This window comes from Adelges cooleyi, unplaced genomic scaffold (assembly GCF_023614345.1).
Source record: "Adelges cooleyi isolate 19-005CV unplaced genomic scaffold, UGA_ACOO_1.1 ACOO_flye_CR_arks_rails_tigmint_CR_PRNA_23, whole genome shotgun sequence".
Lineage (NCBI taxonomy): Eukaryota > Metazoa > Arthropoda > Insecta > Hemiptera > Adelgidae > Adelges > Adelges cooleyi.
Genome location: NW_026095893.1, coordinates 10,525,937 through 10,541,522, shown reverse-complemented (window position 1 = coordinate 10,541,522; position 15,586 = coordinate 10,525,937). Strand labels below are relative to the sequence as shown.

The 15,586-nt window shown below is 32.2% G+C and overlaps 1 protein-coding gene across 1 annotated transcript; it reads right to left on the bottom strand.

The window, feature by feature from the left end:
• Window positions 1–2,200: 2,200 nt before the first annotated feature.
• On the bottom strand, window positions 2,201–15,586 carry LOC126835654 (uncharacterized). The gene is made up of 6 exons (XM_050568382.1): window positions 15,037–15,586; window positions 8,667–8,974; window positions 6,508–6,664; window positions 6,244–6,425; window positions 4,514–4,768; window positions 2,201–2,576 (listed from the first exon to the last, which is right to left on the bottom strand). Exons 1-6 carry the CDS (start codon window positions 15,443–15,445, stop codon window positions 2,469–2,471), a joined length of 1,419 nt encoding a protein of 472 aa, XP_050424339.1. The 5' UTR covers window positions 15,446–15,586; the 3' UTR covers window positions 2,201–2,468.

The following is a 15,586-nucleotide window of genomic DNA, read 5'->3' as shown; positions in this document are numbered from 1 at the left end:
AGTCTGCGCAGAACAGTGTTCTGACGGAGCGAGCATTTTCATCCGAAACCCACAACGCGTGCACGTAACTACACCACAAAACAACAGCATTCTCCCCACTTTGAAATAATTATTCAAATAGGGCACAAAAATATTATACCGGTGTAACATAAATATATATATATATATATATATATATAGCATACACATATTGACCAAAGAATGGGTTCGATCGAGTGCATTAAACATTAATCAAATACTATTAATAATGGGTCTTTTGCTCAATTGGACGCGCTTTGTTTTTTTTATTTCGCTTCGTGACGTCCAACAGTTATATTATAATATATTTTGTACGTAGATCAGGTAGAGATACCGCGTAAAATATTCGTTTGGTACGCAAAAAACTGTATTCAGCAAAAAAAATCTTCGATTCCTTTATAATACCCTAACGTGTTACGGACAAGTGGCATGCGAGTTGTTTGTTAAACGATTTTTATTACTACACGACTAACATTTGGTTTTTAAGTAAAGTTAGATCAAGTGGAAAGCAGCGTCAAGTGTTTAATGTGTCAAGAGAATTCCAATGAGACCTAAAGGTAAGTTGTACAAGAGTGTAGTGAGACCGACCATGTTGCATGGTTCGGAGTGTTAGACTGTAGACAAATTAGACTGCAGGGAAATAGAACAGAGAATAAGTGCAGCAGAGATAAGAATGCTTTGATGGATGATTAGAATGACGAGAGAAAAAAAGTATATATGTATAGGTTTTGTTTCGATAGCAGGCAAAATGAGATAAAATGGACTGAAGTTGTTTGAGCATGCTGTGAGAAGAGAGGAATCGGAAGTTACTTCTGCACTTGAGAATTATATGAGGACAAAGGACTGCTGGTGTATGCGAAGAAGATGATGAGGGAGATCGTGTCGAGTGGAAGATTAGGGCAAATGTAGCCGACCCTAAACAGTTTGTGTGAAGGTGAAGGAGAAGAAGAATGTTTTAGCATTTTTCAAGATTTAAAAATAGTAGAACCATTTTTTTGGTACTGATTTAAAAATTTAGATGGGGTTATAGAGATCTCATTCCTACTAGATACTATAACTTGAATAGTTCTTTTTAGCTTATTCATAAAAATGTATAAATATATTAATAACTTTTTATGAGTTTTAAAATTAAATTTTTAATTATGATTTATGAGTTTAACAAAATTGATGTAATCAAATAATAATTTATAAACCCCCTTACACATATTATTAGTTTGGCAAGAACCGTTTCCCTATTATAACATATATTTAGTTTAGATTACTTCTTGTTATTTAGTTTACTGCTTCGACTCTCACATCATTTTTTATATATTTTTCCCATCGCTAGTTGTATTAATATTTTTAATTTGGAAAATTGGAATAATTCTAAATAGTTGATTAAAGTTAAGATTTTATAAAAGTTAACGCACATCGCGACTTTTAAAGAACGAACCTAACTACAAAAAGTCACATTTTACAAAAGAGTGAATTAAAAAGATTAATTTTTTAACAATTGTTAACGTACAAAATAAAACCAGGATAATTCTGACAAATTAATTGGTTCTTCGCAATCTTATATATTGACCTAATAAATGCATTGTTCTGATTCCAGAACTGTGATAAACCCATTTGCAAAAAATTTGCACTTAGGTCGTTGTTCAAACAGACACGTTACATCTGGAACAACATACTCTTACAGTTCATCAGTACGCACTATGCACGGGACATGGTAAGTTCCTACACGAGTCTAGAAGGTACAAATATGCATACATTAGTTCCTGCATAGTGTTAAAAATGATATAAGATAAGTTTAGTTATTTAGGTATAATATACTGTAATTTATGACTTTTAAAAACTTTAGTTTGGTTTAATAAAATTAATATTGTGTAGGTACGCCGTATGTGTTTCTACAATATTATATCTATTGAATTTTAGGTAAGTTTAGTATTGTTCGTGGGTTTATATCGCTTATATTTTTTATTATTTTATCTGTTAAGTCTTGTTTAGGAATTTACGTTCGTCCCTATGCACAGGTTCCTTTTTGTATTTTATCATAGCTCATAATCGATTTTTAAAAAAAGTTGAAAAATAAAATATAAACATATATATAGTATGTACCTATAATCTATATAAATAAAAGTCGTATAATTAAATTAAATAATATAACATTATAATAATAATATATAAAAAAAAAATGTATACAACTAAATAGTGGACAAAATTTAACACGATTTTCATAATAACATATTATTATCATATAGATCGATATGTTAGACTATATCATGAAGATCCACGCCCTAGGCGATTTTTTTGGCCGTTTATATAATATATAATAAAAATTGGAAAAAATAAATTAATAAGAAGAACAACATATTTGTAGTTTTAATACTTCACGTATAGCCATGAAATAATAATAATAGTAGTACAAAAGAATACCATCTGTTTATAATGACTAATGTATTAAAAATGCATCATCGCTGAACGCAAGGTCTGACGCCTGATATTGTGATGTTTCTCATCTCTTGCTCCATGAAAATTCCGGTAAATACTGGCGGCATTATTTGAGATTCTTGAAACGGCTAAAAAAGTAAAGCATTTAAATAATAAATAAAACAATAATAAATGATAAATTTTAATTTATAATACGGAATCCCTTAGGGTTTTTAAGCCGGTTAGGTAAGGTTGTGTTTTCATTTAAATATATTACTAATTCTTATTTTCAATATGTAATCGAATTTTGGATTTTTATCGAACTAAAAAAATAATTAATAATTCTTTGGTATAATTAAACAACATTATTATTTATAAATTAAAAAAAAATGTAATTATAAATTACTTTACTTATTTAAAGAGTTTTAAAAATGCAGTCATGCCCAATACGAAAAAAAGAACAGGTATGTCAGCAACTTGTAATAACAGATCATAAGTCAATATTTTTATTTTATGTATATTAATAGAATGAACTGTTTTTTTAAATATTTGTTTAATCCTGCTAATTAGTAGGTATAACCTAACAAGCAAGATTTAAACCTGCGTTATTTTTGTGAAAAGGATTACTACTTACAATGAAATTTGTTCGTTTCTATATTATTAAAAATGCGCGTGTATTTATTTACAAAAAAATAATCCCAATGCATACAGCCCCCCTGCACTTAATTTGTTGACGATTTTTAGTCGACGCAGCATGTGTTCTTTCCCAGATCTCGATTTTCGCAAGCAAACGTTAAAGATTTGCAGATATTGCGCCGACTACACACACACACACACACGCATATATAAATATATACAGAATATGTATAATATATAATATATACAGAATATGTACAACCAGCATACAACATAAGTCCCGCATTACCCACGGGGAAACATCAAAGGGACACCACGACCAGGTTAGCTAACATTTTTTTTATCAAAACCACCCAAGAGCCAATATCGCTTTGGACATGTATACATATGAACTTGCTGCACGTGTATGCAAATTATACCTATATTCGGAGAACCGGTCGTTTGCATACTTTCAAACAATGCGGTAAAGAAATATATATTATATCAAATAACATAACACATATTACAACATATTTTACTAACAATTAAATTCGACTTTGTGGGTTTAACGCGTACAGATTGTTGACTAGTCCAGCGATTATACAGGTAGGGGATTTTGTAATTTAGCTCGACTAAGTTTCGAAACGGATAAATCTTTAGGCACAGACACACGTATACATTTTCAAAAATTATACAAGCAATATTTAAATAATACGGTAAAAGTAAAATATTTTTAAAAAATCGCATACAATTTATAATGTAAGAGTGTAATAAATTATTTTGCAACTCGTTCGTTTTAGATAGTGCGTAACTCGTTAAAGTTATAATTTTGAAAATAATAATATTAAACGGAAATAGCGGGGAATTGTGCAGATTTGATTTTTTTTAATTTTCGCAGCTCCTTCGAAACGCGTCGGTCAATGTATTATGCTAGTTTTATCCAAATATAATATAATATTGTGACCTGAAGACATATTGTATATTATATTAACTGATTATTTTGGACTTTATTATGCAAACAAATTGGCTCACGCAATATTTATTATTATAATTATTTATGGGTACCGTAGAACCTATATATTATAAGTAACATCATAGATTATACACAAATCACAATGTAACTGTAAATATAAAGGAAAATGCGATTGTACAATACTATACAAATTAATTATAGGTATATAGAAAAATGTGTAATTAAACGATAATAATACCATGGCCTAAAAAATTGAGAGTCGTGTGATGAACATAATTACTTAAATAATTGCCGGTGTAAAAATCCGGACGTCCTTGATTCTTTTAGGACGGGTATCTACGCGCTATTGATTTATTTTTAATTTGTGTTCACCCCTCTGGCATTGTCTGAGTTGTATTTTTCCTAAATTTTTTACCGACAAACACTTAAACGTTCCGAAACATTGTGTTCACACTATAACACAACCACCATTGAACCTATATAATAATACCATCTCACCTTAATGTACTCTGACAGGCACGCCATTCGACTGGCCTCTCTCATATAAGCGTTGAAACTATGCCTGGGCGTCCAGTCGTCCATCCTCGTGGTCGGTATGATCATCACGTTCTCGATACGTCTTCTAGAGAACTGAGCATGAAGTGGTAACATGCCACTATAGCTTTGGTCGACGAACACGACTACACGACGAGCAGTACAGTGTGATATATCGTGCAAGAACTCTTTGGCTAAGTATATTTCGTCGCTTTCCACCTGAAAACGAAAGTGACTCGATTAAAGAAACAAAAGTCAACATACTATTAATATTCTGAAAATACAGCTTTTTTTCAATATAAAACACTTGTAAGAGCATTGTATGTGATTAAGTTAGACTCTAACCTAACCGTTAGATCATTTTATTAGATGTTTTATTATTATTTTATTGGTTTTATAATTGTTTGGGATAAGCATTTATTCACACAGCCTACAAAAAGTGAGTATGTTTATCTCACTTATACTAATTTAATTTTTATATTAGGCTATTTTTGTTTTTGAGTTTTTCATTAGGAAAAATATTCTAAAAATATTATTAGAGCTATATAGGGTATCCGACCGGCACTGTCCGCCATGTTCCTTCCAGTCAATTACTTTTAAAAAAAGTAAGTAGTCTAATTTTTATTCGAAAATTATTTTTGCTAAATAAGTAGTTAGAAAGCCTACAAAAATATTATCTTTAATTTAATTATTAAACTAGATTGTTATGTGAGAATGAATAAAGAAATCAACGGCTATCCGAAAAATAGTTCTATGTTTGATGTTGTTAATTTCGATATATGTATGGGAAATGACGGCAACAAATTATTATAGACAGGGTGATTTCTATAATGGGACACTCAATATCTCACTGAGTTTAATTAAAAGTTGATTTATTTTTTTCCATAGAGTTTTTATATAATGTGATTTAAATTTTTCATTATGTTTCTAGTTTCTACCCCCCTCCCAAACTAGTTTTTTTATAGCAACTTTTGAAACTTAAATGGTAACGTATATTTTTTTTAAACTTTTTAAATTAAGAATATTCTACTAAAAATTTTGACTGGTGTTTTTATATACGCGCATTTCTCAACCACACTTCTCCTCCAATCCTAACTTTTAAACTCTCATAACTATAAAAATAGTTGTCCAAAACTGGTTATCAACCAGTCAAACTTTTTAGTGAAATATTCCTAATTTAAAAAGTTTAAAAAATATATACGTTACCATTTAAGTTTCAAAAGTTACTATCAAAAAACTAGTTTGGGAAGGGGGTAGAAACTATTATGTGTGGAAAACTGAGATCACATTATATAAAAAAAACTATGAAAAAAAAAAATTTAATAGTTTATAAAATCCAGTAAGATTGAGTGGCCCATGATAAAAAAATCACCTTGTATATAAATACTAAAAACAACAGTTTCAAGCTCATTATTGGCTATATAACTTATAAGTGATTTCATAAGCTTTTTTTTAAATTAAAAACAAATCCAAGTAGCCATTTTAAAGAGTAAAATTCTCTTACAAAAGAGGACTGATAACAAGTTTTAAATAATACTTGTATCAAAAGTATGAACAATTTTGGAGTTTACTCCAAACATTTTAGGGTTTCAATAAATTGATGACTAGGAAATTTAAAAAAGAGTAAAATTAAAAAAAAATTCTTTTCGCAAAAAATAAAAATTGATATAAATAAAAAATATATTTCTACTCACAATTCCGTTACCGTTGGCGTCCCAGAGTAACGCGTTTCCGTCCCTTCTGGTCGGACTTGACAAATACAAAAAGAATGTGTCCGCACACCTTGGAGCTGTACAGATGCCTTTGATGTACCTCCGGATGTTCAATTTAGTAGCCGGTTCGACGTTGCTCATGGTCGTTGAGTATTCAGTGCCGTCTTTTAACAAAACAACTGTTAATATTTTGAAATTTGCTTGGATTTAGGTGTTATATAAATATCAAAACCCTATCAAACTCACCATCATCAATTTCCATGCCTAAACCGTTTGCGAAAAACGTACGAATATTGTTAACTGAGAACCCCCAGGAGACCAGCCGATCCTTTAGAGACATTAAATCATATGTAGTAACGAAGTCGGCCGTATTTCGGTTCCAACCTCCGAACAACATTACAGCCTACACAGAACAAAATAATATACTTAATACAATTTTTAACAGTACTCAGTAAACAATAGTAAAGGTTTTAACAATCATGATTTTACTGTAATCGGAAGCAGCACATTATTGAATTAATCAAAACATGAATTATAATAATATCTAATTAAACGAGTTTATTGTTGTATGTTCTAGGTGAAGCGTTGCCTTATAGCATCACTACACAAATACCTCTGCCTCGTACCAATATTCAAAACCGATTCCAGAGTACAAAATAAAAAAAAAAAAACCTGGAAAAATTCCAATCAAAATTAGTACACATGAGACTTGCAAACTACAAACTTATTCTGTAGGAGTAGATATCACCTTTAGGAGTCGGGGTAGGACGGTTCGATATGTAAAAGTAATCGAAACTATCGATATTAAAGTAAAATGTATAGTTTTCGAGATAAATAAATACTCGGGAAACGCCGGGTAATTCGTGTGTATTTTCATTAACCGCCATATCACGAACAATAAAACAAGAGGGATCAGGGATCAGCTGTTTGTTTATATAACTATCTATTTAAAAAAACCCAATCAAGTTTAGACCTAATTATAACTAAATATTAGTCCATAACATCAGAGCTTGCTTGGATCAAAACAATTAAACACGTTAAAATACCCCCTTCATCTCGCCTCGAAAAATGCTCATGATTAGAAGTTAGAACTAATTATCAAAGGTTATAGCAATTTGTTTTGCAAGTACATGACCAAGTAATAACAACATAATATAGGTACGGTATACATTACATACACCGCGCTAATTATGACCAATTAAACCGTTTAATTCATATCCTTTAAAAAGTGAGGAGCGCCTTCTCGTTAAACATGCGGGTTCTTAAAATAAACGGTTCAATTCTCTTAATAATCATTTATATTTGAATATTGTAATTTAAAAACATAATATATTATAGTGCTTAATTTATTTATTATGTTTTAATAATATTTAAACTTTAATTACTCTCAACCAAAATAACATAGGAATATACATATTGACATGGATATGATTTTTAGCTGGGGTCAATAAGAAAATCTGTGCGTGCATAACTCTAAACGTTACCGTATAAAATATGTGCGTGTGGGGCGATACAGCGGTTGTTTTTTGAACGAAAGAGCTAATAAATAATTATCAGATAAGAGATGATAGATTAGAGATAAGGTATTAAAGATAAGAGATTAGAGATAAGCGATTAGGTACTCCTAATTAGGATATAAGGATAAATAAAGATGTAATGATATATTAGGATATAACGATATATATAGGGATAGCCAAATTAATTTGTTAGGTAGGTACTTCCTTACTGACGAACCACGGAAATTGATTTATGAGAAATGTTAAATATAAATAAATGTTGCCAGTAGATAAATTTAGGCCAGATATTATAAAACTACTAAAAAACGTTTGGCCAGAACATATAATTAAGACTATACTATCATATATCGCAAAGAGATTATTGATCGGAAATAATCATATAATTATCAGGACATATCCACGTATTGATGTATCTGCATGAAGTGTGGATACCCTTAATGTTTTATTATAATCTAAACTTTGGGCCAGTGGTAGAATTTTTAGTTTAGACAATCAACATTTCCTTTTTAGTGATTTACTAAGAACTACAAAGTCGATTTAACTGCGACAAAGTTAAATGAATGGCTTCGTTACAGTTATCCTCGCAGAAATGTATTAAATATTTAAAAAATATATAATATTTGTATAGTAGTCATATAGTTAAAGAGTAAAAATACCTAATTAGTTTTTGTAACTTTTTGTAATGTCATAAAAATAGGTCAAGTTGGAGTGTAAAACGCTAAACGATTTCCACCTCCTTTTATATTTGAAAAAAAAATTTCACAAAATTGTTTAAGTTTATGCAATTTTAATTAGATTTTCACATAATTTTGTTGTTTTTGTCTGAATAGTTTTGTCATTAAAACGGTTGTACCGTTAAATGTGGTTAACTCTATAGAACTATTGTACCTGGTTGGTAGGTTTGTGCGTGGAACATTTAAAGTTGCCCGTATCGCAGCCTCTGGTGTTGGTTTTCAGGTGGTTGCATTCGTCAGACAGCTCGGCGCCATCGTCTCGGATTCGAGGACAGTTCATCAGGAACGTGTCCTTGTGGTCGACACAGCTAAGCACATTGTCGGCTTGGAGACGGGCGCTGCGCGTGGGCACCACTAGTGGCAAAAATTTCACCTGACAGTCCCACGACGACGTCATCGGTCGTTCGTTGCACCACCGGCTACGTACCATCTGCATGCACACTGTCGTATTGTCACTAAGCACTAGAACAATAATTATTATTTTACTATAACATTCTAATTTGAACATGAATGTTTATTGTATAAGTAAGGCCGATCGAATTATTCGAATTTCAAACACTCCGGAGTCATGTATATTGTATAATATAAGGACCACCCTTAATTCTTATACATGTACCAACTTTCAACTGAGCGATTTGATAGTACTTTATAATCCCGACTGACGCAATAACCCAAGCGAACCGTTTTTATATTATGTAAGTAAGGATCATGATAACACAATATTATTGAAAGATGAAACTTTCTAGTTTCGGTAATACAAATCGTAATGTTCCACATGAAGTGGGACAATTGTAAATATAAGTGAGGCAATCGTAAATATGATATTTAAAATGAGATATTATCGACAATTTTGAGTGTTAAGAACTATTAGATTTTACTTGTAAGTCTTAAGATTACACGATTTAATGCATTATACAAAATTGGTAGTTTTTGCCACAGAAATTTCCGTATTATTTTATTGGCAATTACTCAACCTGACTTTACATATTTTTACTGGGATAATACTATTTTAACATTGTTGTGGGGAATGCAATTATTTATGGTATTTCATGGGAAATAATAATTATTGAACTCATCGTATAATTCAATAAATAAGGTTTTTTTTATATTACATTGGTTATGTGATCTAGTTATTTTTTAGGAATGAAAGATTATAAAAAAATAATTACTACATAGTAGTACATAGTCTATGGTTATACCTGTAATCGTACGTTTTAATGCAATGTTGTAATGCGGATGACTTTCGCCTTTGGAGGTGTTCAGTGTGCAAATTTTGGAATTGACTAGTCGCAGTGTACTAGAGCTACATGGGCTAGGGCTGATATCCGGCCTAGGGGTAAAAATTAATTCTGGGGGAAAGCGCACGTAGAATGCGGTCGAAATAGATATAAATATATACCAATTTATAGGAAAAGGGTGTGAAAAGCAGTGCGTGGGATTTACTAGTCGGTATTCATTCGGCGTGACACCGTAAGCAAGCGCAGGTGATTTCCGTGACGTCACCGGTAGATCTGTGCCTCGTACCCACCCAACTAGCTTCTGTCGGCGGCAAACATCAAACGAGCGGCACCGCAGCCCGTTCAAAAGGAATTACACACTAAACAATTAGAGTACACTACATCCCACCTTTGTATTATTATTTCAAGGGTAACCAAACTGGTTTTTTTATTCTCAATTTTTTTCCCTTCTACCTATGTATAATATATATGTATTGTATCTCTTTTCCACTGTGCATACGCAATGTGTATTGGTCGCACGCATTAGAAACGCTCAATCTAAGTTCGCGCTCGGGGCGGCAAGGGGTACGTCGTCGTGACATTTATTATAACGTGTGTTCGTGTGTACGTACATCAGATGTATTAGACGAGTTTGGAGGGTGTATGGTGATACAAGCTATAATAATATCGCAAAGGTGTATTCGAAGAAAATAATGCAATTTTACATAAAAAAAGACACAATAAACGGTTTTAAAAAAAAACCTTTTACGTGAAACGACGTTCCGGTGCAAAAATGAATTCTTAACCTTATTTTGCCGACAGGTCGAGGAAGGTGCCCTGTGTTACAAGAAAATAACGTTGGCGTGTAATTGCCGTTCTAGACGCGGCGACAGTATACCATCGGGTAATTGACTTTCATTAAAAATGATCAGCCGAATTTCGGCGCATCTTTTCTCTGTCGTGACCTCAAAACGTATAATATACAACAGTCATCAGGATTATACACCTATGTAACTCTGGCATTCCTCGGCTGGTTACTTGTGTAGATTCCACAGTATTGCATTGGTACTGTACAAAGAACCCGCCGTTATAATTATAAAATCACAAAAACTAACACATTTACCCAACTCAATCTCACTAATATTAATTTTTAAATGGTTGGTAATACTCTATTGTTCTGTGATCATATCATGAGTGTGAAAATAATATACGGGACAAACATATAGTTAATAAATGAATACAATAAAATGCATAGATGGAACAACTATTTTTTAGTTATTCCTACTACGAGTGTAAATTAATTTTGTTCCTATATTAACGATAATTACACTTGATTCAAATATATACTTTAGCTTCGATGCGGAGCTGAGAAGGTATTGTTTTTATAAAAATGTGTTTTTATTTTTATTTTTGTGTCTGAACCATATCTTATGAACGATATCTTCTAGAACGCTAAACCAATTTCTTCAAGTATCAATAAATTATAGTTCAGGAATCGTAACTAAAAGGTACTTTATTGGCCAAACATTTTAAAAACTCAACCCTTCCTATTCAAAATAGAGAAAAATAATGAAAAAGTTTACATATTATTCAATTTAAAACCTAAAAATAGTCGAATCATCTTCAAATGTATACGGATATTACTATACCTTGACAAACTAAAATAATATCCAAGCACATCACAAGAGGTGAAGAATATTTCTGTGCTCAATTTTTTAGCGTAAATTTAGAACTCAAGATTTTAATAGTTAGACTGGAGGTAGATCTAGAATGGGGCTTTAACATGTATAATTTTTTCAAAAATATGTACATACTGTACAATGAAAACTCGTTTCATTATGCTATTATTTACGTTAAATAGGAAACAACAACAGCTAATTATTATAAACAGACGGTCTACTCTATGCGTAACAACCCTAATATTAACAACACATTTTTACTTTTATAATGCATCGAAGCGTTTATTCGACAGTGATTATATCGCTCTCAGTTATAAAAAGAATTCCTGAAAACCTGTAACCACCCCGATCCCAATATGTTCAATCCCTTGTATGCCCCAGCCTGTGCTTGCTCTTTTCCTTTACCAATATTGGACTACATTTTACTGCAGATAAAATTTGTGATTTACATTACTATTATTTTTACTGAAAATTCAAATAGAAAATAATTACTTAGAACTCTGAAAATAAAGCAACTTAAACAATATGCCTTATATAAAACGTTAAATTGATTTGTTTAACTAAAAAGAATAATTTATATTGTTTTTTTCTTTTTTGACTAAAAAAAAAACGTTTTAGTAGGCCTTTTTATAGTAGTATCAAAAATAATTTTATTAATATGATAAATATATAGAGTGAAAGTTACATAATACAAACCTTTGTTATTCACGGCATAACTACTTACGTGGTGACGTATTATTACCAACCTCTAGTCTGTTTTTTTAAATTTGTATTTCAGTGATATAACATGCTTCACATACATGATTGCATAACAATAGCTGTTATATCTAGCATTTTTCATACAGTTTTTAAATTTACCATCGATTTATTAATATATATTTTATTTGAATATGTTTATTATGTTATTCAAATGCAATATTAATAATAATCTATGCTATCTTTTTAATACGTCATGAATTATAATGTTTACATCTATTCAATGGCGGTAATTTAGGGAAGTTAGGTATACCCAAAACACTAAGTTTTAATTAGAATTGTTAAATTTGTCATATTCAATAAATCTCTTGCAAAAAAAAAAACGATACAAGCTAACACTAATAAATTACCATTTTATTTATTCTCAAATAAAAAACGAATTATTCGGTCGATACGAATTTAATTCAAATTCGTCCACGAGACGTGTTTATGATAAGTTTAACCTATTCTAAACAGAAAAACTCACATAGGTATAAATGTATGTATATTATTCAAACTACTAAAACGTAATTTATATGTCTAGACGATCGTGAAGGTATATTTTACGTTTACTGCAATCAGTATTCAGTAAGCATTAATTTTAGTATATTTTAAAATCAATAAATTTAATCTTAGATAATATTCTTATAGATTAAAATATAGGTAAAATGAATTTCTTAATAAAACAATTTGTTACTTCACATTAATACATTATCTAAATTGTATACCATTGGGTTAATTGGTCATACTTTTTATGAATTATACCTAAACATATTTATTATGTTATTCGTTTTTTACAAACTATTAACTTTTAACTACTCTACAGTATTACTATTACCTTAAGGTTTGTGACTGAATTAAATCGTTTTAATGTTATAATTTCTGCTATATGTAAATATTAAACAATTTTAATATGTAAATCGGGTGGTTATATTTTTTATTTGTACTAAAAGTAACTACTGAAAATGGTGACTGAACAATAACTAATTTTAAATAGTTAAAACATTATGACAGTAATACTATAATTTGTTTTGCTCTTCGTAACGCATTACACTGTCTCTATGAGTTATAATTGTTATATGCACATTTATATCTACCGAGAAGTACGTATTGGTTTACCAGCTATTAATATTTAACTCTCAGGATATTATCATTCTTACACGCAGTAAAATGTTAAACGTTTTTAAAAAAAAAACCGCTTGCAAATTATACAAACGACGCTTATTGAGAACGAACAGTCGAGGATAAAACTGTATGATTATAAACTATAATAAAAAATATGATTTTAGATAAATCTTCGCTGGACACGATCTGTCTGCATTTTAAGAGCCGAGTGCAGTCTACGTATTTATGGCATCAGAGAGAGAGAGAGGGGGGGGGGAGGAGAATTAGAACGGTGTTAATGATGATGATGATAATGATAGGGAAATTACAGTGAAGCGAATGGGTACCATCAATGAAGGCGGTCGGGATCAGGAGCAGGGACGGCGGCGGCAATCGGTGCAGGAGCTAAAGGGGCGGCAGCAGGTGCGCGGTTATAGTATATGTCGTCGGCGTAGTACAGTGATCAGAGTAAAAACAGAGACGTAGCCTGTGCGTGGCGGCGGCGGCGGCGTCGGCGTTGGTCCACAAAGGCGAAGGCCTGGGCGGCGGCACACATCAAAAACCTGTTGGCTCGTGGCTAACCCCCCGCGCTCGCGCCAGCGTGCGCCTCACACCCACCGACCCGCCGCCGCAGTTTCTTTGAGCTTTGCCGATCACTGACAGTCGGTGGGAAAAATACATTATTCTAATACCCACTGGCCATTACTATACGGGTTTCTTTTATTAATTTTCTTCTATTATTATTATTATTATTATTAATACGTATATTATTTATAAATAAATGATTAGTTCGTTTTTATTTACAACCGTTAATACATCATTATAATATTATTATATATTCTACTTTTTTATTTAACACGTAATATTGGACTCACGACAACACATACAACATACCCATGTTGTATATCTAATACCGAAAACTGTTTGCAAAAATCAAACCCATCGATATCCTCCCATGACTCTTGACTATATGATTTCACGAATTATCTAACCGGCCTTGATTTTTTTTTTTTAAATTTAATGATTTATCTATTAATATTTTTTTTGTGCCCCGCAAAATTACTGCAATATATTTATTTAAACGCTGTCAACTTAAGCGTAACGCGGCTACCAATTTTTAATCATATCGAAGTACTCCAAAGACCTCCCGATTAAGAGTACACGATTAGAAACGTCAAAACAAATAGTCTTTAACTAATACTAACAATAATGCGTGTAGATCGGTTTCGAACAAGATAATTCCTACCAACTACGAACCCGTCAGTTTGTATGACTACCGACTTTTTACTCTTCAAATTTAAAAACTCATTAACATTATCGAGTTGTTGAATATAAAATGTTTTCAAATAACAAACCCAAAGTAAATAAATATAAATAATAACATTATGTGATTGGTGTAAATAACTTCATATATTTACTATTAGATAAATAAATACTCATCACTTATTGATCGTATATGCAGAGATGACAAAAACTAAGTCTCAATTAGTGACTATTTTTCCAGATTATCAATAAATATTGTCATATTGAGTGTAATTTATAAATACACAAAGTTGTATAATGATTTAATTTTATACGTACCTACTTGATGGTTTATGGCGTTATTAATACTATTTATTAGGGTTTTAAGCTCGAATATTCCGATTCGAATAAGAATATTTTACAATTCCACATATTTGAATAGTCAAATAATTGCCATTTTAGTATCAATGCCCATCTCTGCTCGTAGAAACTGTTTTGTATCTAATGTTACACCCAAGTCCCATGTGTTATTATCGTTATCATTTACCCGAGTAAATGCCTTCGGTGTCTTCGCATTTCCTCACGTCTACGGCGGTGTCCACGTAGAACATGAACATAGGGTGGCCGAACTTGTACGCGGGAAACGGGTCGAGAACTAGGAACGCGTCGCGCGGCTTAGCGGTGAGCTGAGCGTCGCCGTCCGGCAGTACGGCCACCACTGTGTCGTTGGGCAACATGCCGCCGAAGTACAGCCGCACGTCCTTGGCCGACATGTCGGACAGCTCGTTGCATTTTTCTGGGTCGTACGCCTCGTAACAGTTGTGCGCCACCAGCCGTGTAAACGCCAAATCGGCCATTTCGTACATAACGCTGGACGACGACGACGAATGGACGACGGCGGCAAAAACGACTAGCCAAACGACGATCAACGCGGACGGTCCGGAAACTCTTCTCATGGTGGCGCGTGGACTGCTGTAACGGACGAATTAAAGGGGTACGTCGCCGGTGCGATAATATAAGTATAGCGACAACAACAAACGACGCGATAATATACGCGGCGGCGGCTGCGGCGGATACGGACACTGTGCGGCGGCACG

Bases quoted from the DNA above. Each gene is read 5' to 3' on its own strand.
- LOC126835654 (XM_050568382.1), bottom strand. From the start codon at position 15,445: ATGAGAAGAGTTTCCGGACCGTCCGCGTTGATCGTCGTTTGGCTAGTC. The intron at 8,975-15,036 runs GTAAATGATAAC...TTATTGTTCTAG, and splicing joins CACCGAAGGCATTTACTCGG to TGCTTAGTGACAATACGACA. The intron at 6,426-6,507 runs GTGAGTTTGATA...TTTTGTTAAAAG, and splicing joins AGGCATGGAAATTGATGATG to ACGGCACTGAATACTCAACG.